The following is a 24,796-nucleotide window of genomic DNA, read 5'->3' as shown; positions in this document are numbered from 1 at the left end:
TATCACCTTAGGGATTTTGGAGAGGGTAGTTTATGGAATAATTAAAGATAAATAGATATGGTGGAGTTCCTGTTGTGGCTCAGCAGGTTGAGAACCTCACTAGTATCCATGAGGATGCAGGTTTCATCCCTGGCGTCAATCAGTGGGTTAAGGATCCCGTGTTGCCACAAGCGGTGGCGTAGGTCATAGACGTGGCTCCTGTCTAGCATTGCTGTGGCGTAGGCTGGGCAGCTGTAGCTCCCATTCCACCCCTAGCTGGGAACTTCCATATGATGTGACTGTGGCCTAAAAAGACCAAAAAAAAAAAAAAAGAATGGATTAAGGTAAAGAGGAAGAAGGAAGCCAATTTAAGCATTTCCATAAAGATGCCATGAATAGGTTGCTTTTCCAAGCAGTGTTCCCCCTCGCTCTACATAGGCAGAAATAGACAAAGTTGCTATGTCTCTAGAAGAAATCATATATGCACCTGTGCCAAGGGACTAGTGAGTTAGCCTCTAACTTTCATATATTCATTTTTCCAGAATTATCTGCTGGGGAAAAAGGAAACAGCTGAGATGGCAGATAGAAATAAAGAAGTGCTATTGGAGGTATGGTTCTTTGCTGCCCCTTCTCCTTTTCCTGCACATTGTAATGTTAAAATATTAAGCACCTTTTCTGAAGTCCTGTGTGTCAGTGCTCTGTATTTATAATTATAGCCGTATCTAGGGAAGCCTATATTCTTCCATAGCCTGACAGAATTCAGTTGTGTGAAGTTGGACCACTGAAGAACCCTATAAAAACTGTTACTTTATCAAGCAGCGTACTACTGTATTAAAAATTGTTAGGAGCTTTTAGTAGCTGATGAGTGGGAGAAAAGGCTGGTCAATGAAGGATATGATGGTGCTGTTTTATCTGCGTACTCAGAGAGAAATTTGAATATATTTCAAGCCTTAGCCTCAATCTTGTAATCTTTAAAAACGTATGATTATTTTTAAAATATATATACATCTCCTTATTTGAAGAGTAATAAAACATAATTGTTGCTTTTTGCTATTATTAGGGAACTAAGGTTAAAGATGTATGTTTGAAAATCTGAATAAACTCTTATTTTACAACAAGGATATTAGGAAGATGAAGATCAGCACTCAGCTTTTCAAAGGGATGCTAGTTATAATTAAGAAAAATCCTCTTTCCTAATTTTTCTGTTTTAGGGAGAGAAAAATTAATTCCCATATCCAAGTGTTCTTGTTTAGTGAAGATTTCTGTCTTTCCTTTATCAAATACAATGATTAGTTTTTTAAATTAAATTTTTATCTAAGTATAGACATTAGAATTGAAAATTTTAGGAGTTCTCCTTGTGGCTCAGTGGGTTATGAACAAACCTGAGTAGTATCCATGAAGATGCAGGTTCAATCCCTGGCCTCACTCAGTGGGTTAAGGATCTAGCGTTGACATGGGCTAAAGTGTAGGTCATGGATGTGGCTCAGATCTGGCATTTCTGTAGCTGTGGTGTAGACTGGCAGCTGCAGCTCTGATCAGCCCTAGCCTGGAAAAAAAAAAAAAAAGAATCAAAAATTTTGAGTTTGTTCACATTCCTTCCAACCTAGTGTTAAATATTTAAAGAATAAATGCTCTGTTTTAGGATCATATACATTGATAGGTTTTAAATTGTGAAAGTATAATCATTCATTCAGCATGTTGCTTTTAAAATACATTCCTATTTAACATTCAGCTAATCTAGATGTGTTGTTTATTTGGAAAAGAATAAAGTCTAATGCTTATGTCAGCTCTGATGCTTTTATTACATTTAGTATAACTATGCTGTTTACAGATGCCTTTTAGTACTGTTATATGCAATTCAGCTGACATTTCAACTTAGTTTCTCCAAAACAGTGTTAGGTATAAGTTAATAGGGATTGCCATAGTATTCCAAAATGAAGCCATGGTATGTTTAGAATAGAAAGTTCTAGGAGTTCCTGTCCTGGATCAGTGGTTAAAGAACTGGACTAGCATCCATGAGGATGTAGGTTCGATCCCTGGACTCGCTCAATGGGTTAAGGATCTGGCGTTGCCGTGAGCTGTGGTGTAGGTCACAGAGGTGGCTCGGATCTGGCGTTGCTGCAGCTGTGGCGTAGGCTGGGAGCTGTATCTCCGATTGGACCCCTAGTCTGGGAACCTCCATATGCCTCAGGTGCAGCTCTAAAAAAGACAAAAAAAAAAAAAAGTTCTGTATAGCACAGCGAACTATATTCAGTGTCCTATGATAAACCATAATGGAAAAGACTATAAAGAAAAAGAATATATATATATATATATATATATATATATATATATATATGTATAACTGAATCACTTTGCTGTGCAGAAGAGATTTAATACCACATTGTAAATCAACTATACATTGATTTAAAAAAAAAAGTTCTGCTGAGCTAAAATTAGCAGCATGGTTTTTACACAAAAGCATTTTGGTTTAATCACAGTGTCATGCATTTCATGAAAGTAAACACAACCTTGTTCTGAGAATACAAGGCTCTTTCCAAATAATTTTCTTATTTTAGGAGTGTTTTTGTGGAAGTTCTGTAACTGTACCAGAAATTGAAGGAGTCCTCTGGTTGAAAGATGATGGCAAGAAGTCCTGGAAAAAGCGTTACTTTCTCTTGCGAGCCTCTGGAATCTACTATGTCCCTAAAGGAAAAGCAAAGGTTTGTCCCGTCTGCCGACTTTTAGCTTCCTCTTTATGCTGATTGATTTTAATTTGTAGTGAGCATGCTGACAAGGTGATTCAGGCTCTGATTTGTTTCAGCTTATGTAGGACACACAAAATATTGCTTTCTTTATTGATCTGTTATAAGGAAGAGAAAAATTGAAAGTGTTTGCTCTCAGCTCATTAGTTGGGCTCATCTCAATTTTCCTGGCAAACTTGAAATCATGCTTTTATTATTTTGGTTTTGGTTATTGTTTGGGGAGAATAGCTTTCTAGGATTACAGGTGTTTCAGCCTTGCTTAGGTAACTTGCTTCTGCTGAGGGCCCCATGGTAGTTGTCACTTCTGCGCTTACTCGGGGCCCAGCACTTTTTAAAGCTCTTTACAGGGTCATTTCATTCAGTCTTTTCCACCATCCTGAGAGATCCATGATGTCACTCCTATTTAACAATGAGAAAACCCTGACTTGAGAATTGCTGTACTTGAGATATGCACTAGAGGCACTGAAGTATGTGATAGCTGTTGTTCTTTCCAGCGAGCTCATTAGACCAGATGGTATTTAATGTACTATTCTATATTTAAAGTCTCTTTAAAATGCCTTTCCAAGCTAGTCAGTGTTCATTGTGAATGGTGAGACATATAAATGGACTGCCTTTTTTGTTGCATTATGGATTAGAGAAGAAACATTTATAGAGAATCTCACTATCTTGTCTTCTGTGAAAGAGCGATAATTTCTACTTGGTAAATTTTGATTCTCAGAAGCTGTTACCAATGATATTTTCTTGTTTACTCATTACTGTTAATTCAGTCTTTGGGGTGTTTTTATCTTAGGTCTCCCGGGATCTGGTGTGCTTTCTCCAGCTGGATCACGTCAATGTTTACTATGGACAGGATTATCGGAACAAGTACAAAGCACCTACAGACTATTGCCTGGTGCTCAAGGTAAACATGTATCTTTTTTAGGAATTTCGGTTGATGTTAGACATAGAATGGGGTATTGGCCATCTTAGAAAGAATAGTTTGGATCTCCATCAAGTGTACTATTTTGCTTTTCTCTGTAGGTTTTTAAAGGAATGGTGGAGGATGGTAAGGAAGAGAAGCATGTGCTATTCCACAGCTGACTCTTAGCTAAGTAGCCCTAATTAGATTGGTGATACTGAGAAATGGATACTTGATTGTGAAGATTTGAGTCATAATATATGAAATGGATTAGATTATAAATATGAGACTTTCAATAGCAGCCTTATTTTAGGAAAACTTAGAGCCAAATGTAGGGGGAACATAGGTATTTTGTGTTTTAGTTCTTTTCCTGTCCTAACTCAGCAGAAGCATCAAAGGGCACTGTGCCTGAGTTCAAAGTAGACTGGCTCTCATTTGGTCCAAAAATAATTTTTGTCTCTCTTCTCTCCTGAACCATAGCCCTGAGAGTTCATGCATGTATTATGACCAGTCTAAGCTGTTTTTAGTGATTATTTTTTTCTTTATCCAAACTTTTGAGTTTCTCACACTCACCATATCTGTACTTTTAAGAATTGACTTTTGAGAATTTTTAGATATCTTTTGGAACATTAGGAAAAGGTAACATTAAAGAAAGTTCAGGAGTAGTTCCCATCGTGGCGCAGCAGAAACAAATCCAACTAGGAACCAGGAGATTGTAGGTTCTATCCCTGGCCTCACTCAGTGGGTTAAGGATCCGGTGTTGCCGTGAGCTGTGGTGTAGGTCGGATCTGGCATTGCTGTGGCTGTGGTGTAGGCTTGTGGCTACAGCTCCAATTCTGCCTCTAGCCTGAGAACCTCCATATGCCATGGGTGTGGCCCTAAAAAGCAAAAAGAAAAAAAAGTTCAGGATAATTATGGACATGATTAAGTTTTTCCTATTGGTTCCATCTCAGTATCCTGTTAAGTACTTAGGTCTGCATGTTTATATCATCATTTGATTTTGCTTTTCTCTGATACTTGTTAGTTGGGTTTGGGGAGGTAGTGTGTGTTTAGGGCTTGGGGGTAAAGTTTTGATTGCTTTGATAAAATCAGGTGTATTGTCATGGTAACCTTCTATTGAGTAACTTTTCTTGGAGAATAGCTCTATAATTCTTAAAAAGTCAATATAAAGTAGCTTAGACCAGCAGTTTTCAAAATGAAGTCCAGGGTCCCCTGGAGTCCCTGAGACCCCGCCAAGGGACCCATGATGTCAAAGTTACTCTCCTAATAATGCTAAGATGTTATTTGCCCTGTATACCCTCATTCTCTCCAAGTGTATAATGGAGTTTCCCAAGAGGTTACATGTGACATGTGATGATGTCTTAGCTCCCTGGGTAGCAGAATGTGTGTTTGTATATTCTTGTATTTAAATTTTTCTCAGCTTTAATTTCCTATAAGGTAGATATCAATATGAATCAAAGTTATTTGGGGGCCCCATAATAACATGGAGACAGTTAAGAATTGGTTATTTTAGTGGCTCAAGGTTATCAGTGAGAACCTGAATTCTTTCCACTTTTCCGTGTTCCATCTTCTGTATATTAGCTTATTTTCAGGCCAGCACACATCAGTCACTAATGACCACTGCCTGGCATGTAGACCCAGCAGAGGAAGAGGAACCATCTCTCCCTGTGTTTGTCTTCTTTCAAGAGGAGAGAAATATTTCCCAGAAACTACCAACAGCCCTCCCCCTTAAGGGTCATTGGCCCAGAGTACATGCCCACTTCTATACCAATCATTAGCAAGAACCAAAGCTACCATTTTTGGCTTAGACTAGAATTCACTCTCTGAGGTGAGGTGTAGACATCCATACAAATTGACACATGAGCATATGAGTTCTGACAAATGAAACAAAAAAAATGCTGCCACACAGGATCTATACAAATGCAAATGTGAATATTGGTAGAAACTGATCACTTTCCTCAGTTTGAGCTCTATGACTGAGTCTGAGTCCTTCCAGTGAAATGCAGGATACAGGAAATAGGTTTGTAGGATACATGTGTAGGAAGTAGTAAAACACATCATTTGGTAATTAGAGTTTTTTTAAGGCAATAAAAATAATAACAATGGGAAGAGCTTATTCATGAACTTTGACAATGTAGAAATAAATAGAAATAGAATAGAATAGACCTATTATCTGAAAGAGGTACACACTTGGGACACATGTATGCGTGTGTAACTAAGATTTGTAAAGAAAATCTATGCTTTTAAAAATATATATATATATATATATATACTATAATTGTTGGACTAGAGCTCGGCCTAGCCAGATTTCAATTATCATTCCTTAAGAAATGAGGCAAAGTAATTTAATATGTTAGGTGGGAAGGAAAATGGTTAGGATTTAGGGATGGAATGTGAACATGTACTTCTCAAACACCGTTATTAATAGAAAGATACTATACACGATGATCATGGAAGTAATGGGGGGAGTGTTGTAGGCTTATTTTTAAGCTTTTTCGTGTTAGTTAAGAGAATTGATTTTCAGGTCTCTCTGTGTTTCCAGAGTAATAAGTGGGTTATATATACTCAGTAGTTTCTTTTGGCACTTGGACTGACTTGTTTGGAGTATCACTTCTAATTACAGAGTTTTAGGAACTATCTCAATCTAATTTTTGGCATAAATAGAGAAAAATAATCTGATAGCATGATAGTAATCTAAAATTGCTTATTGTATTCTTAAATTTTTTTTAATTGTCAATTTTTCTACCTTTTATCAGAGAAGAAAACTTTCCAAATCAAGCGTAATTTTAAAAATCAGATGATAACCTTTCTTTCTTAATAGCTGTTCATTTGTCTTAGGGAGCAATTTCATTATATACAAGCATACTTCAAAGATACTGAGGGTTTGGTTCCAGACCACTGCAACAAAGTGAATATTCCAATAAAGCAAATCGTATGAATTTTTTGGTTTCCCGGTGCATATAAAGTTATGTTTACACTATACTGCGTGTCTGAAAAAAATGTACATACCTTAATTTTAAAATACTTTGTTACTAAAAAATGCTAACTCATCTGAGCCTTTCCAAGTCATGGTAGTGATATTAAAAATCACTGGTGACAGATCACCATAACACATACAATAATAATGCAGAAGTATTGTGAGAATTACTCAGATGTGATGCAGAGGCATGAAGTGAGCAAATGCCTTTGGAAAATGGCACCAGTAGACTTCGTTGACACAGGGTTGACACAGGGTTGCCACGAGCCTTCATTTTGTAAAAAGCACAGTGTCCCAAAGCCAAGTGCAATAAAATGAGGTATGCATGTATTCTCTTCGGAGTCTTTAAGGATCTAAATGTTGAGCTTCTGGTTTTTAGCAAAAAATGTCTCCTCTGTACTCACTCTGAGCTCTTATGTGATTGTTAAAGTGGTAGAATAATATTGTGGGAAAATGAAGAGCCAGGCAACACATTTAAAAAACAGTTTCACCCCTGATAAGGCAGTAGTATGACATAATAATTAGGAGTGTGGGCTTTGGAATGAGGTGGCATGGTTTCAAATCCTGGTTCTTTCACTTGTTGGTGAGCAACTATGAGTGCTATCTTAACCTTTCTGTGCCTCAGTTTTTTTTCCTCTGATGGAGATAATATGTAATTCATAGGGTTTTCATTAAGGTGGAACAAGCTAATATATGTGAAATACTCAGCATAATGCTTGGTACATACCAAGTGCTCAATAAATTCCACTTCTAATAAAATAGCAATGTTTTAGCAGAACAAGTTACCTCCTGAGGTATTGGTGCAGAGCCTGGATGATCAAAATGAAGGCTTTGGAAGGCTCTTACAGGGTAGTTGAAAAAATAATTTTTGATGCCCTAAAATGAATTTTAAACTAGCAGGTAATCTGCTGATAGTCATATCACAGTACTCCTCAGGGTATTATTTGGATTCCCAGGTTAGAGGATGAAGACAGAAGGATAGAGGATCGTTTCTCTTTGATTTACTCTGATGATGTGTGGATAAAAACACTGTGTGCAAAATAATTAGAACACACACATGCTCCCAAGGCAGGGCAACTGCTGTAGGTGACACTCCTTGTGGTAGCCCTGCTCTCAGGAAATGGAAGGAATCAGCTGAGAATGATTTGTAAATCACCATTTACAGGGGAGAGGATGGTGATAAAGGCTGAGAGCCATTGTTCTGAGCTCTGAACCTTGTGCTGTAAGAAAGCAGGTGATGGAGAACAGCTCTTTAAGCCCTAATTGACCTCAATGAAGAAAGCTTTTTCGGTCATCGCACTTTATCTTCAGCACAAACTGTGGATTCTTACGTTTTGTTTCTCTGTAGCCCAAGACCTACTTAAAGCATCTGGCAAATAGTTCTTGCCCAAGAAATACTCGTTGAATGAGTGGATGAAATAAAATTCCCCTTCCCGGAGTTCCCTTCGTGGCTCAGCAGTTAACGAACCCAACCAGGATCCATGAGGAGGCAGGTTCGATCCCTGGCCTCTCTCAGTGGGCTGAGGATCTGGCATTGCTGTGGTGTAGGTCACAGACACTGCTTGGATCCCGTGTGGCTGTGGCTGTGGCATAGGCCAGCAGCTGTAGCTCCAATTTGACCCCTAGCCTGGGAACTTCCATATGCCACGAGTGTAGCCCTAAAAAGAAAAAAAAAAAAAAAAATTCCCCTTCCTTCTTTTATAGAATACAGACACCTCAACCTGTCCTTCTTTGCTCCTTCAAGATTGCTGTGGTGGTTTACTATAATGTGACTTAAATAAGCACAAGGGAATATATTCAAAGAGAAGGCTGTGGAGCCTGAATTATCAGGGGAGAAAACTGTTAGGTATTGTTTTGTTAACCTCCCATTGTTGAAGGTTTATTGTGTAAATTTTTGACTGTAGCCTTCAATAACTAAATTGGCTTTGATATTAACTGTTTTATCATAGGAGCTGAGCTCTGTAACACAATGAATAGAACAAATGGATTTACATTTCTCTCTTTGTAGACCAGCGGGATTGACTTTTTAATAATTCAGATAGATAACATATTGGTGGCCATCTATTCCTGCTGCATTGAAAGTTTATTTTTTTGATGTCATGGGTTTTCACGATAAATGTGGTTAGAGAATTTTACAGCCTTTTTCTTATAAATGAACATAAATTTAAATATTTCTCCAGGTAAAATATAGTCTTTTAAATTTTTCAACAGAAAAGAGAGGTGGGGTAGTAATTATCACTATATCCATAACTAGGTATGGTTTAGGGTTTTTCTTCCCGGGGAACTAGTAGTTGTGACCTTAAGTCTGTTCTAGCACTTGCATTTTGTAGCCAAGGTAAAGTCGATCAGTTCCCATTTAAGCCTCAACTGAAGAGTGCATTGGGTTGTGAAAACTAAATCGGATGTTGCTGTTGAAAAGCTGCTTGTTGTCAGGAGAGCAGGTGCTGCAGGTAGAGCGGCCTGCAAAGCAGTGCTCAGTCCACAAGGGGGAGCAGCACCAAAGCAGGTGTGAGCGCCCACTTGCATTCTAGGTGCAGTGCCCTGTGCTTCCTGTCCCTGTTCCCCCTGCCCAGGTGTCCACCTCCAGAGAAGCACTAAAACTTTCACCAGAACTCTCTCATTTGGAATCTTTTGATCCCATGATTCAGTGAATTCAAAGTGAAATAAACATTCTCTTCCCTTTTTAAAGTCTTAAAGATTAAGAATTCCACTGACTTTGTTAAATTTGATAGATATTGTTTCTTTGAAATGTGGAAGAGATATTTTGGAGTTTCCCATAATGTGAAGGTTTTTTTTTTTTTTTTAACTTAAACATCTTGACCTAAAATTAAACACAGGTTTCACTCTATTTTGTAAAAGTACTTAAGGCCATTTTATTTGGCCTAGTGACTGTTTAAGAGTTATAAATTATTGATTATTCCAATGACTCTACCTTGTCAGGGTATGTTTAAACTTTGATAGTGTTTGTTGATTTAGTTTAGTTCTTCAGACTTAGTTGGATATTGCCTTTATTTTACAGCACCCACAGATCCAGAAGAAATCTCAGTACATCAAATATCTTTGTTGTGATGATGCGAGGACCCTGCACCAGTGGGTCAATGGTATTCGCATCGCAAAGGTAGGTTTTCCTTGGGTTTGATAGTGGAGTGATGGGTGTTTAATGATACGGTTTGGGTTATCATGACAGTTATTCTGTTTGTTTCATGTTCACAACGTGGCCACTGTCTAGTTTTCTCAGGGCAAAGTTTCATGTTTTAAATGTCTTTTTTTTACTGGTGATAGGGATAAACTTTTAACAGTTGGTATCCAAGGAATAATACTGCTGGTAAAAAGTTATATAGCATCAAAGTGATTTATTTTGGTTTTTGAGCATGCACTATATGATTCTTATATAGGAGAGTTTAGCCTAAACCAAATAAATTTTTTGAAAATTAAACTGCCTTGGGGTTGGGGGAGGAAAGCATAAGTGGAACATGGAGGATTTTTAGGGTGTGAAAATATCGATAGTGGTGGGTACATGTCATTATACATTTGTCTAAACCCATAGAATGTAAAAACACCAAGAGTGAGCCTTTGATGACGATGTGTCAGTGTAGGTTCATCCACTGTAACCATTGTCCCACTGTAACCATTGTCCCACTCTTGGGTGCGGGGGGGTTGCTGATAACGGGAGAGAGAGGCCGTGAGTGTTTAGGGGCTGTGCAAGGGTATGGGGAATCTCTGCCTTCCTCAGTTTTGTCATGAGCCTAAAACTGCTCTAAAAAAGAAAGTCCTTAAAAGTTTCTTTTTAACACCATCTTATACATGGAGTTCCCGTCGTGGCGCAGTGGTTAACGAATTGACTAAGAACCATGAGGTTGCGGGGTCGGTCCCTGGCCTTGCTCAGTGGGTTAACGATCCGGCGTTGCCGAGAGCTGTGGTATAGGTTGCAGACGCGGCTCGGATCCCATGTTGCTGTGGCTCTGGCGTAGGCCGGTGGCTACAGCTCCGATTAGACCCCTAGCCTGGGAACCTCCGTATGCCGCGGGAGCGGCCCAAAGAAATAGCAAAAAGGAAAAAAAAAAGATGATTGAAAGAATAATCAGTTATTTTCAAGTTAAGTAACTGAAAATAAAATTTATTGTAGATAGAACATCAAAGTGACTTTAAAAATAACTGAGAAAAATCTTTATATTGATAATGAACACCATCAGAATCAAGTGTTAACTTCTTGCTGCCTCTTCTAAAAAGGAAGACAAATATGAGAGTAGATTATAATTTACTGGTATTAAAAGAATTTTCAGAGTATTTAGGTATTAATTTTAATACAAACTGAGTAAGTAAACAGAGATGCATCCCTTTTCCTACCCCATCTATCCATATCATATTCAGTAAAATTCACATGTCATCCTTTACTGCTTTCTGTTCAGTATGGGAAGCACCTCTACATGAACTATCAAGAAGCCTTAAAGAGAACAGAATCGGCTTATGATTGGACTTCCTTATCCAGCTCTAGCATTAAATCAGGATCCAGTTCTTCCAGCATCCCAGGTAGTTTGAAATGCCCTAAGAACTCTTTGCTGTAACGGGAAGGTGTCTCTCTAGAGACTGATAGTAGACCTGGTTTTCTCAGCGTGACTTTTTAAAAACTAGAGCCATACCTGATTTCTAAATTACAATCAATAGGTATATATGCTTTTATAATTTTTTTTTTAATTGTTAGAGGAGATAACATTATGGACTAATTCACAAAGGTGTTTAAAATGGAAAAACCAGTATATAGAGGGGTAAAGCTGGGGGGTTTGTTATATATCTATAAAGTTTATTTAAAACTCAAATCATTTTGCTGAAAAACAATGCTTGACACATAATTGAGGATAGAAAGTGGCTTGGAGAAGAGTACTAGCCATCAAGATGAAACTGCCCTCCTTCCCCAAGGGTTTCCTGACATTTCAATAGAGTGGAAACACCTGGAATTAGTTCAGTATCATAGTTATTATGAAGCTGTTTAAGTCATTAGACTTTCTAAAGTTTTCAGAGGCAATCCAGTGATACTCAAGAAGTGCTTATTTTGAGATTCCTATATCCTTTAAACAAGGATGCTTGATCGCATCTTAAGATAAATGCTTCTTTCCCTTTAAAAGTTCCATAAATGATACCTGTGTCATCTAAAAGCATACTTTTCTTTGTTCTAACATCCTGTGTTATGAAATAATTACTTTAAGAAGTACTTGATTTACTAAGTGAAGTAAGAAAAAGACAAATACCATATGATATCTCTCATATCTGGAATCTAATATACAGCACAAATGAACCTTTCCACAGAAAAGAAACTCATGGATTCAGAGAACAGATTTGTGGTTCCCGAGGGGGAGGGGGAGGGAGTGGGATGGACTGGGAGTTGGGGGTTTATAGATGCAAACTATTGCATTTGGAGTGGATACGAGATCCTGCTGTATATCACAGGGAACTATATCTAGTCACTGGTGAGAGAACATAATGGAGGATAATGTGAGAAAAAGAATATGTATATGTATGACGGGGTCACTGTTGTACAGTAGAAATTGACAGAACACTGTAAGTCAACTGTTATGGAAAAAATTAAAATCTTTTTTAAAAAAAGTACTTGATTTAAAAGCTGTACAACTAGATCTCATCCCTAAATAAGTAAATGAAAGTACATTTAGAATGTGAACATAGGAGTTCCTATCGTGGCTCAGTGGTTAATGAACCTGACTAGTATCCATGAGGATGTGGGTTCGATCCCTGGCCTCGATCAGTGGGTTAAGAACCTGGCATTGCAGATGCGGCTCAGATCTGATGTGGCTGTGGCCAGCTCCAGTTGGACCCTTAGCCTGGGAATCCCCATATATCGCTGGTGCTGCCCTAAAAAGCCAAAAAAAAAAACCTTAAAAAAATTATATAGCACTTAACAATTCACATGCTTCCACATGTTATTTTATGAAGTGGTATATAGTGCCTTTTCCTACTCCAGCATCATCCATTTGTATACATTTTGTTAAGTATTAGACTTTTTTAATGTAAATTGTAAAATTCATTCATGCTGAAGAGAGCTCAAGAAGTCACGTGATCTAGCCTCCTGTCTTACAGACTGTTGTTCTAGATACGAATTAGTAGACGAAGGAAGTAGGTTTATCCTATATTTGCTTTTATTTTTACTCTGAGGATATTGTCTTAACTTTATCCAAAGGAGTTTGTGGCTGTTATCTTTGCAAACTTTGATTAACTTGGCTGGACTTGCCTAATACTGTAATCTAACAATTTCCACTTCTCACAGAATAATTGGATGAGATTAGCTTGAACATTTGAGTCTCCACCACATGCTAGGCATTGGGCTAGGTGCTTCTGCAAGGTTATCTCACCTGACCTGGAGTCCAGTGAAATAATCTTTCCAGTTCCCTCACATGGATATCAGTCAGATTACACTGATATCCTTGGCCATTCCCAGCTGCCTTGAAGATGTCTTTATGCCCTTCTGGAAACCAGGCCATAGAACAGCTGATGCCTTGTGGTGCCAGTACCTGAATCCCTAGGAAACATACCTTTTGCTTGGAGGTCAAATTCTCAGTATTATTTATTGCTGGGAAAAGGGAATTGATCCTCATGTATAGATCTGAATTTGTAAGTGAGAAGTCTCTGAGATGGCCTAGAGCCAGGGGTATATAAAAAGATTGATTGTTAATGTAATGAAGATATGATTGACAAAAATTCACTCAGATTGATGGTTCATTAATTCTCTTACTTGCTAGGAGTTCTTATAAGACAGATTGTTAGGATACCAATAATGTCATAGGAACCTTTTATTGTAATGGTCAGTCTCTCATGGTGAACTGTTGAAAAAGAATCGAGATTTCCTATTCACCCCAGCACAAGACAAGTTTTCTGCTGGAAAACACGGGCTGTGTTTGTGTGAAATAAGTCCAGTGAGAGTAATTTGCTGCCATTCTGCATTCATTGCCTGTGGTCCTGAGTGAAAGATTATCTAAACGTACACATTTCATATTGTCACACTACTGATCTAGTCTGACTTTTGAACATCTGTTTTAAACAGAGTCTCAGTCCAATCACTCCAATCAGTCCGACAGTGGAGTGTCTGACACTCAGCCGGCAGGACATGTCCGCTCCCAGAGCATCGTGAGCTCTATCTTCTCCGAGGCCTGGAAGCGCGGCACGCAGCTAGAAGAGTCCAGCAAGGTAACGCGCTCGGTCAGGGCGGAGGGGAAATCTGGAGTGCTCGGGCCTGTGGCTTGTCGCTCTTTTACTCTTTTATTAGGAATCTTTCCTGGCCTTATTTCAGTATTCTTTCTTTGACTTTTCCTCACAAATGGATATGGATGATTTCCATTTTCCTTAGAAATGGAAATTGGCTTGGATGATTTGAGATCTCTAAAAAATTAGCAATTTCTTTGGTGGATCAGAATTCTAAGAAATAACAATTTCCTCCTTTCTACCCTTAATCAGTTTGGGTGGAGCAACAACACCCTCCAGTGCCAATGCCCTAATTTTGTTCCAGAGAAGCCGCTCATGGTTGATTCCTTATTTGTCATTAATGTAATTTATTCGACTCATTACTTTATCATCTTTTCTTTTATGGCATCTCTCTGTACATCGATGAATTTTCTCAAATTAAAGTTTATGTGGAAGACTAAATTCCAATTACTCCCCTTGAGATTTTTGGATCCCTGGGCCTTGCATAGAAAATTGTTCATTGACACTGAAGGACAAGAATAATTATTGGGGGACTGTTTAGAAAAAAAGAGAGGTTCTTTAGCCTGGTTGAAAGTCACCGTATCAAACTGCCTCTGATGTCCTGTGGGTGAGAATGTGTCCCAGCTGTGCTCACCCTCTCAGCAGGCGAGGGCACACCTGGCCTGGCCATTTTGTTTTCACCCATTGTTATTTAATTTTTTTGTTGTTGTTCTTTTGGTTTGAAGGCCTTATACAAGTATATTCACCAATGAGAATTAAAGGGTATTTTCCCTCACTTTATTCCTTTATTTGCAAATTGGTTAAGTAACTAGACTTGAGGAAGGTGGAGGAGGCAAAAGGAGCCCCATGTGAGGGTGGAACACTTTTTTCTGAGAAATATTTGACAATTGGTTCTAATGACCTAACTTCTCGAGACACAGTTTAACTCCCTTAACAGAGGCTCAAACTTTTAAGAAATACTCCTTTTCCCTTCCTATAGTTAATCAGTTTGAATGGAGTAGCGCTCTCTGGTTCTGATATTCCATAGTTTTGGAGAAGTGTTGTGGAGAAGCAAGGTTTATACAACTCAGATATCTAAAGAAAAGTCCTTTACCTTTCTAAACTTTTAATGGTGTTACCCATGTGCATTTTAAATTGTATAACTACCCAAATATTACAAGGAAGGCCAAGGAAAGCCGAGGTCCAAATGGTCTGTGTCAAAGCAGCGTAGTCCGTCACAGCACATAGTTTCAGCAAGAGCACAAACCCTGCCATACAGCAGTGACAATGTGTTTGAGTCTTGATCCCGTGTGTGTTTCTTCTCCTGTTACCTCAGTCTCAGGTGCCAAATGAGAAGGCCAGCACAGCTAAGGTCTGCACCCCTGCAGCAGCCAAGACAGGGTCAAGTTAAGGTCGGGGGCTGTTCTTTGGAAACACATTAACCTGGGTGACTCTCTGTAACCAAATCTTGCAAACTAATGCTTTTACTTTGAAGTGCAGTTATTAAAGGAATATGTGAGTGTTCTGATGGGCATTAGAACTCAGCCATGTAATGAGCCTTCTAGTCTACTAACCAGCTTATTCTCAATGCTGATTAGCTGTCATTCAGAATTGGAAACAAATGGTTTACCTTAGATCCTAGCAGTTCTTTCGAAGAGCCTACAAGATGTACCCAAAGTTATTTCGAGAAGGGTCCTTCCTTTGCTCTTTCAGAAATACTCAGACCACATTCATGCATGAGTCTTCCATGAAATGAATGACCAAATGTCATTTGGGCAGTGCCAAGAGGTGCCCAGGTGGCTGGTCAGCAAGTTGTGGGCAAACTCTAGCTCTTATTACTTGATACATTTCCTTTGCTCTAGTTTCCTCTCATTTTCTTCTGGCTTTTTCTGTATGATATTTTTATGATCTTTTGCTGTAATGTTTATAAAGCATTTCTTTATGTATTTTCCAGTAAAACAAATGTAAAGAATATCCCCCCTTTACCTGCATTGCTGGACTTCTGTGCATGTTGGATGCAAGTGTCTCACACGAACACGAGTGTGTGTGTCAAGCTCATTCATTCCTGTGTGACTGTGCACGCCTGCTGAACATTCTCATACTCTCACGTGTCCGCTCACTAGCATCAAAAAGCCATCCTCATTCTTCAAGAGGCCCTCCACCAGCACTCCTAAACCCCGCTATGGCATCTGCTTGATGTGGGTGCAGTCCTGGACTGAAGGTGAACTCCAGCCATCACATCTCCCATTGCCAGAGTCCCTGTCACCAAGGGCTCCCATTGGGAGCAGGGTGTGTGAAACCCAGGGTCAGAAATCAGACAGCCCGTCACCACTCAGACAGCTTTTGCAGCAGGAAATTCTCCCCAGGTTGTTAGGCAGTCTAGCCATTTGAGAGAATTAAGTAAAAATTTCCTCTGCCCTTATTGCCGAGGGAGTTAGATTTTAGCCTTCCTGACACTGTCCGTCTTAATGATCACCAACTGCTGCATCCTTTCATGCATGTCTCTGATTCCTTGCTTTTAGTTTGACAGTCAAAGCTTACCTCTGTAACTGTTTGTTGTGTTTTCTCTCTCCCAACCTCTTTTATACTCCTTTTAGGCCAGAATGGAATCTATGAATCGACCTTACACTTCACTCATGCCCCCTTTATCCCCACAGCCTAAGCTGGTCACCCCCTACACTGCCTCACAGCCTTCCCCGCCTCTGCCGCCCCCGCCCCCGCCCCCACCACCTCCCCCCCCTCCTCCCCCGCCTCCACCCCCTCCCTTGCCCAGCCAGTCTGCACCTTCTGCGGGCTCTGCAGCCACAATGTTTGTTAAGTACAGCACAATAACTAGGCTGCAGAACGCCTCCCAGCATTCAGGACCCCTTTTTAAACCTCCCCCATCATCAGTGATGCAGCCTCTGTCTTCGACCTCACAGTCAGGAAAGCCTCAAATCCTGGTGCCCCCTAATGGAGTCGTTCCCCCACCGCCTCCCCCTCCCCCCCCCTCCCACCCCCGGCTCAGCTATGGCCCAGCTCAAACCCGCCCCCTGCCCCCCCTCCCTTCCGCAGTTCAGCCCCCCACCTCCTCCACTGAAGATCCATCACGTTCAGCATGTCACACAAGCAGCGCCTCCAGCGCCCCCCCCACCTCCTCCGGTCCCTGCACCCCTCCCTCCTCAGGCACCCCCCAAACCGCTTGTGACCTTACCCCCACCAGCCAGCACCAAGACTGTGCCACCCGCTGTGACACAAGCTCTGCCACCTACGCCTACTCCTCCACTACCCCCAGCAAAAAAGCAGTCAGCTTTTCCCGTTGCTCACATTCCACCCTCTCCCCCTGCTCCTCCTGGTCCAGTTCCCCCACCCACCTTACCCAAGCAGCAGAGCCTCTGTGTAAAGCCACCTCCCTCTCCGCTGTCTCCCGTGCCCTCGGTGGTGAAGCAGATAGCCAGCCAGTTTCCGCCCCCTCCCACCCCTCCACCCGCGGAGGCGCCGCCCTTAAAGCCCGCCTCTGCCGCGGCTGGCGCCCCACAGTCCCCCCCTGCTGTCAAAGCAAAACCCAAGTGGCAGCCCAGCTCTCTCCCTGCCCCGTCTCCGGACTTTCCCCCACCTCCTCCCGAGAGCAGCTTGGGGTTTCCTCCGCCGCCGCCTGCGGCCCCGGCCCCGCCACCGCCGCCGCCACCGCCGGCCACACCCACACCCGCAGCTGCTCCTGCCCCTGACAAAAGCGGATCTCCGGGCAAAAAGACCAGTAAGACCTCCAGCCCCGGGGGAAAGAAACCGCCCCCGACCCCACAGCGCAACTCCAGCATTAAGTCCAGCAGTTGTGCCGAGCACCCTGAGCCCAAGAGACCCTCGGTAGACAGCCTAGTGAGCAAGTTTGCATCGCCAGCAGAACCCTCGGGATCTCCCAGCAAGGAGACTCCATCGCCTCCTGCAGCGCCCCCCAAACCCGGAAAACTCAATCTTGCCGGAGTTCACCTTCCAGGAGTTCTCCAGCCAGGGTGTGTGTCTGCAAGAGCTTCGGTTCTGAGTGGGCGTGGCAAGGACTCTGTGGTCGAATTTCCCTCTCCTCCCTCGGATTCTGACTTCCCACCGCCGCCTCCTGAAATAGAGCTGCCTATGCCCCCGGTGGAGATCCCAGCAGTGTTCTCGGGAGGCACTTCCCCGAAGGTGGCTGTGGTTAACCCGCAACCGCAGCCCTGGTCCAAAACATCGGTGAAGAAGGCCCCTCCGCCCACACGACCCAAACGGAACGATAGCACCCGCCTCACGCAAGCCGAGGTCTCAGAGCAGCCAGCGACGGCCACGGTTGTGCCACAAGTGCCCACCTCTCCTAAATCCAGCCTTAGTGTCCAGCCTGGATTCCTGGCTGACCTCAACAGGACCCTGCAGCGGAAGTCCATCACCCGGCACGGCTCGCTCTCCTCCTCGCGCGTGTCCAGAGCAGAACCCACAGCCACCATGGATGATATGGCCTTGCCCCCGCCGCCCCCCGAACTGCTTTCTGACCAACAGAAAGCTGGTTACGGAGGCAGCCATATATCAGGCTATGCAACGTTGCGGAGAGGCCCGCCTCCCGCTCCCCCCAAGAGAGACCAGAACACCAAGCTCTCAAGAGATTGGTAGCCACCATAGGTCTTTATTTTCATGGGATCTGTAATCAGTTCTACAATCAGCTCACTTGCTCATTTATGAATTCAGGTGTTTAGAGCCTCCTGGTGTAATGTTATTCAGGTAGTGTTCAGTTGTATGTGTGTGTGTACATGAGTGGGCACACACATATCTACACATATATAGATAGGTAGTGTGTGTACGTATATATATGTATACATATATGTACATATGTATATGTATATATATCGCTGAAAGTGATTCTATTTATTCTTTTTCTCTCCTGATCCGAAAATGGGTTTTGTGTATTTGGGGCACAGAGGCATGGAAGGGGGTGTGTGTCCTGTCCCTTTTGATTTCTGTTGTCTATCATGTGGATTGGACCAAAAACTTCTGACTTCAGAAGATGTTTTATAAATGTCCATGTGCGGCCTATCTGTGCATGTTGTGTATTATATATTAAGGATAGTTGTATAAATGTGCTATTTCTCAGTTTGAGAAGACAACCAGAATGTTTGGTATATCTACGGGATTTTGTGTTTGTTTTTTTCCCCAGTTGGCTGAAGTTGGAATTGCTTGACTGACATTTCATTACTATATATAAAGGGGCACTTTAAATCAGGAAAACCTCTCAGCTTCATTGAACGGGTAATAGTACAGTATGGGGAAATTTTCACGGACACTATCTGTATGTGGTTGTGCATAGAAAGTAAATATATGGTGTAACTAAACCATTCTAATTGCAGTCCTGTTGCAATGATCCCACCCAAATCTAGGCTGTGTTCTGTCACAGGTAAGCTCTTCGCCTATGATACATGGATAATTTAGTACTATAATCTTGGATAGTTCTTTTTGTACTGTTGGAATCCTTTTCACCAAGTTTGACTTCATGATTCTTGCTTTGATTTATTGTAAGAGAATATCCAACATGATACCCTTGGAATGCTCTGTCCCAGTGTCTTTGGGTCACCAGTTACCTCCTTAAAGCGTGCACTCTAGGTAGATGTTATTAGCTACCTGTAGACAATTGCTACATCAAATACACACATCCCTTGTCCAGTATGTTGCATCGTTATGAAAAACAATATCACCTTCTGAAATGCATCTTTTTTGTGTATTGCTCTCTAGAAGGATGGGTGATTAGAAAAGAGAACAAAACTGGCCCCTGCGCAGCTGTCATTAATCAGCTTGTATGTGGCTAGTAATGTGAAATACCAAGAATTCATTTTTAAGTGCAGGACTGTCAGGGAGGGAGGAAGGGGAAAAAAATTAATTTTTTGATGACTTCATCCATAGCTTACTGGAGCACACCAGGGTCCTGCTTGTTGTAGCCTGGTGTAGAGATGTGTCCAGGTTACCAGGTGTTCTGATGGAGCTGTGTAGTCCAAGTACTGTAAGTGACATGACACATACAGAGTTTGGTATAACATGCAGTCTTAGCGCTAATGGACACACTATACTTACACGCTTTTTTTTTTTTTCCCTGTGAATTTTCCTTGGTATATGAGAGAAATGTCTACTGTCTCATCAATTTGTGGTGATAAATTTATCATTAGGAATAGAATCCAACCTCAGAGCTGCTCTTAAACCAGAGAAAACTAGCCTCCCCAGCAGGGATAAATGAGCACACCTTGTGACATGCCTGTGCCTGTTGTGAATAGGAATCACTGGTGCAAACTGCAGAAATCTTTGACACTGCCTCATAAGGAAAAATTGATGCCAATACAATGGGGCAGAGATAGTATATAATTCAAGAATAAGCAGAGGTTGTACAATGTACACAGGATTTCCCTGTAACCCACTCTCCAACAGAGTAAGCCCTACCCCCACTGACACATCTCTAGGATGTGACAACATACTCATGTTATAGAGCAGTAAGAACATACACCATAGTGCATTTGTTAAAGTCCTGCTTCTTTAAAAGATACTTTTGGATTTTTTTCAGTTCACAAAGTTTTGTGTGCTTGGTATTTTTATGCTTATGAAGTGACCTTTTAACACATCTGCATTGTTAATTTAAGCATGCATAACAGCAGTTTGGATAACATTTGAGTACAGATTGCCAAGCTCCATTGTGACTCACAAGTGAAGTGCTTTCCCAGTCTTTTCTGCCTGCAGCTTTCTAGTCTAAGGATCACCCTTATTTGTTGGGTAAAGAGTTATTACTATGAATCCAATGATAAAAAAGAATTCATCACTAGGTTTTTTTTTTTTGTTGTGGTGGTAGTCTTTTTTATATGAAGGTGGACGACTTCAACTTTCCCTGAGGGAAAAAACACAGTAATGTGCCCTCAATCTTCCTTCATTCCTGATTTGAGCCCTAAGATGTAGCTTTTTTTTTTCTCCAGCGTGGGATTTCCCAAGGCTTTTGGCTTATGTTAGTTCCAGTGATAGCCATCAGTTCCAGTGGTAACCATCCTGCACTGATGCTTCTACTGTCTCATTTTCCTGAAAGAGCAGACATCCTTTAGAACACCAGGGACACCAAGGAGAGGGCAGGGCCAGAGGAAGAATATCATTTTTATCAGAATCCAGGGGCTTGACTGACAGCAACCTGTTTGCCTTTCTATTTCTCCAAAGACAGAAAAGGCTAAAAATCAACTTTTTTCCCCTTCATGTGAAACAACTGAATCTAAAGAACTAAAATGATACTTCAGATACACTTCTAGTGTTTTACTGTCTAATGGGTTTTTTAATTTGGATTTTTGTTGGGATGTGGTTTTGGGGGTGGGGATTTTTGGAGACTACCCTTATTTTTGTACTGTTGTTCTTCTCTGGTGTGTTCAAGGAAAACACTTCCTGCCAGACGACACTAGTACTGTGCCTTCTTTCACTGCCTTCTGCTCAGCAGTCCTAACTCAGCAGTGCTTCTTCAGGTCACAGAAGAAAACCCTGTTAGTTGGCTTGGCTTTACCAAAAACTGAACAGCATGGATGAGCTCATCCTGCTATCGAGGGCAGTGCAAACAGGTGCCTGTTAGAGCTAGTGACTTGTTAATTAGCTAAAACCTTAATTTTTACCACACAATTTCAAAATTGAATCAACGTATGCTTAAAAGTTTTGGCACCAATTCTGAAGGGCAGCAGAGCCTATTCTTTTAATAATACAGTCTACCTGGTTCATAATATGAATGTTAGATCTTTCTGTATTAAAGCTTGGCTTTCACTGGTCAAATACACTTTTTCCCCCTTAGCTGCTATAGTTCTCTCGGAAAAAGTGAATATTCTTAAGGTTTACAGGTACCCACTGAACTGTAAATTGGTTTTTTAAAATTATTATTTCTGGGGCTTTTTAAGGTGAGAAAATTTACTGACTCTTCAGAAAAGTTAGATGAAACAGTTTTCATCAGAACCCATCTCAAAGTAATGCAGACGGGCTGATGTTTTCAGTCTCTAAAATCAAGGTGCTCCTGCCCACTGACAGCATATCCTGTTAGGTGAGGGCTGTGAACTGTCTTGGAAGTCCTCTATGTAAGTTTACTTGCCACTGAAAATAATCCTGAGTTTATCAAGACAGTCAGTCTAAACAGAATTGGAGGATCATGAATAGTAACTCCAACAGAGTGACAACTCTAAGGTCAAAGTTACTAGGAACTGTGCATCCAACTAAGAGTTTCAGGAGCTGGGAGACTACAGTGGCTAATAAGCTTATGTAAAGAGTATAAGGTTATGAGTAGCCTGAAAAAACCTTCAGGTAATGGTGTGATTGCTTTGATTTCACTAACAGGCCACCAACAGAACCCTTTGTCACTTATTTTTCCTTTGTCTAGTTTTGTACATTATTATAACCAAACTTTTCCATATAGTTCTCATATAGTTAGCTTCAGAGCTAACAAATTATAACTGATGTCACCTCACAGACTTAAGTTTAGACCAGTTAAGTTTGTATGACCCAGTGTGATTAGAGATATAATGACTTGCTTTAAATAAAACAGGTTTGGTAACTTGAATTTATACACTTGATAAGAAGAGGACCTCTATCTCTAAAAAAATCACTTTAGGTTTGCAAATACACTTGGAGTTTTGTTTTATACACTTTAGATCATTTGCATAAAGTAGGTTATCCCTGAACATGAATAAGTAGGTTATTCATATTGTTAGGAATATGTGACCACCCACAAAGTTGAGATTTGAACCTCGGAGAGATATAAGTAGTACAAAATTAAGTATCTCGGTATCTTTTAAGATTTATTTTCCTTTAAATAAATAGGAAATTATTCAAAGAACACTGCTACCCCTTTTACCAGTCTCCCTCACACTAAACAAGTGTTCTTAATTGTGCCCTTGGAAGGTTTATATATAAAAGAAATCTGAAATTTAGCTGCAGAATTAACTTGCTGAATAAAAATAAGCGAAACACCATATACTTGATAAGCACTTGAAGGAAATAATCTCCAATTGGTTTGCTCTTTGCTTGTTAAAGTAATAGCCCATTTAGAAGAGAAAACAATATCTGCTATAATCCCCAGTGCCTTGAACTCTTTTGGAGGAATAGCATAAAGAAAAAAAATCCAACAAGCAAACTTTGAGGTGCTAATGAAAGAGAAGGAAGGTGGTTTTAGTTTGTGCAGAAAAAGATAAAGTGACTGTCTCACAAGAGATGGCTTCATCTACCTAAACGAGGTTAGGCTGCTTTCTACCAAAGACATTTAGGGAAGTGAGTCTAGTCAGGGTGATGGTGCATACTGCTTATTTAAAAGATGGTCAGGTTCAGAAGTGAGTGTGTGGATCATGGATGGCTATTAATACCAAGCTCATAGTTGTTGAAGCCTCAACCTCTTAGGCAGAACATGCTTGCGGCACTTAAAAGATCTGCATTTTGGGACTTGTCCATTGTTTAAGTTTATTGTAACCTAATACCAAAAACTGCCATTTTTCTTGATTATCACCTCCTGTATTTCTGTCTCTACTTGTAAATAATCCCTCCTAGAAAATAAGCATTAACTGGAATGTTTCAAATGATTTTGTGTATTATCAGCCACTAGTAAACTCCTTTTATAGAAATGTACATTTGAAATATTAGCTTGTGCTCAATGTTGTAAAAACATTGTTTACTGTTTTAAAGAAAAATTGCACACTATACTTAACTGGGATTGCTCCTGCTCTTCCTAGTTCTTAAAAAAATGGAGCAAAGGCTCACATTGACATCTAGGCTATGGGAGCTTTGCCATAAATAAATAGATACAATGTAGGATATACCTTTTTAAAGCATGGAAAAGAAAGCAAAATGAACTGCATTTTAAAGTACTGGATAGAGGACAATTATTCAAATGATTATGCACAGCTCGGTAAAGATGAAGTTAATGGTTTTTCTTTCAGTTTTGTTGCTGTTTTCTTCTGCTTAAATGTACTCTCATTTCATTATGTGCCTTGCTCCCTGATTGTGCAAACATATATATATATAGATATATATATACGAGAGATATATTCAGTACTACTGATGTTTTTGTTCTACTGCTGGATTAAGTTATTTTCCAAGTTACTCTTGCCAGTTACTGTCAGTAAACTATTGTAATGGCTTAGGACAGTAGTCATACCAGTCAGTGTAATTTTTCAGCTACGTGTTTTCATTATGTCAGCTTACACAGTCCTTAATAAAAATACATAGATTTCATTTAAACACTGGGGCTGTACTTGACTGTTTGTGAATCGGCACCACTAAGAAAGAACCTGGTCTTATGTTGGGGTAACGCAAAGCAGACTGTGCAACACGCACATGAAGTGTGAAGGTAAATTACAAGTTAATGTGTTCAACTGGTTAACCTTTTTTTTCTTTAAAAATACAGCTAGGTACAAACTAGGACAAAAATGGAAAAAAAATGGAAACTTTCTGGTACAAGGCCTTGGTATCATAATCATGTGTTGTGGTGCTAGGTCAGGGTCTGTACAAATGTGGATTCAAATGTATCTACAAACTGTTATTGACCAAACTAGGGCAAAAAAGAACAGAAGCTCTTTTTACATGAGAACTGTATATATTTAGTGGAAAGTGATCCAAACCTTGGGTTCGCTTACAGCAAAAACGGGGATAGAAACTAATTATTTAGAGCAAAAGGGAAGGATTCTGACACTTAAAACTTATCACCTTAGAAAAGAGGTTACTTGCAGGAATACATTCACGAGGCACTTGGCTGTACTTTGTAGGATTTTATTTAGGTCAGGTTCTTAGTACACAGCAACAATTAATTCCAAATACAATTTCAAAATTAAAATGTCAGTGTTCCCCACTCATCTGGAGGTGGTTTAATGGCACACACAAGCAACATCACTGGCAACAGATTGCTCCCTCGAGTTTTCCTACATGGTTTCTACTCAAGTCATAATATCAACTCTCCCTCCAGGAGCTAAAAGTACACCTGGCCAGATCACAAATTGTTTACATCCTTTTTTGTAAACCATTCTGTTGTTAAGA

General features: G+C 40.4%; 1 protein-coding gene across 1 annotated transcript in view; it reads left to right on the top strand.

The window, feature by feature from the left end:
- The window catches only part of RAPH1 (Ras association (RalGDS/AF-6) and pleckstrin homology domains 1), a 95,834-nt gene extending 71,830 nt beyond the window's left edge, over positions 1 to 24,004 (top strand). The window contains 8 exon segments of the mRNA XM_047773283.1: positions 522 to 587; positions 2,538 to 2,681; positions 3,514 to 3,624; positions 9,618 to 9,716; positions 11,008 to 11,128; positions 13,650 to 13,792; positions 16,384 to 16,767; positions 16,769 to 24,004. Of these exon segments, the coding sequence (XP_047629239.1) occupies positions 522 to 587; positions 2,538 to 2,681; positions 3,514 to 3,624; positions 9,618 to 9,716; positions 11,008 to 11,128; positions 13,650 to 13,792; positions 16,384 to 16,767; positions 16,769 to 18,400 (2,700 nt within the window). The 3' untranslated portion in view covers positions 18,401 to 24,004.
- The last annotated feature ends 792 nt before the right edge of the window (positions 24,005 to 24,796 follow it).

The sequence above is a fragment of the Phacochoerus africanus genome, chromosome 3 (genome assembly GCF_016906955.1).
Source record: "Phacochoerus africanus isolate WHEZ1 chromosome 3, ROS_Pafr_v1, whole genome shotgun sequence".
Taxonomy (NCBI): domain Eukaryota; kingdom Metazoa; phylum Chordata; class Mammalia; order Artiodactyla; family Suidae; genus Phacochoerus; species Phacochoerus africanus.
The sequence above is the reverse complement of the archived record's forward strand: the minus strand, read 5'-3'. Positions and strand labels throughout refer to the sequence as shown.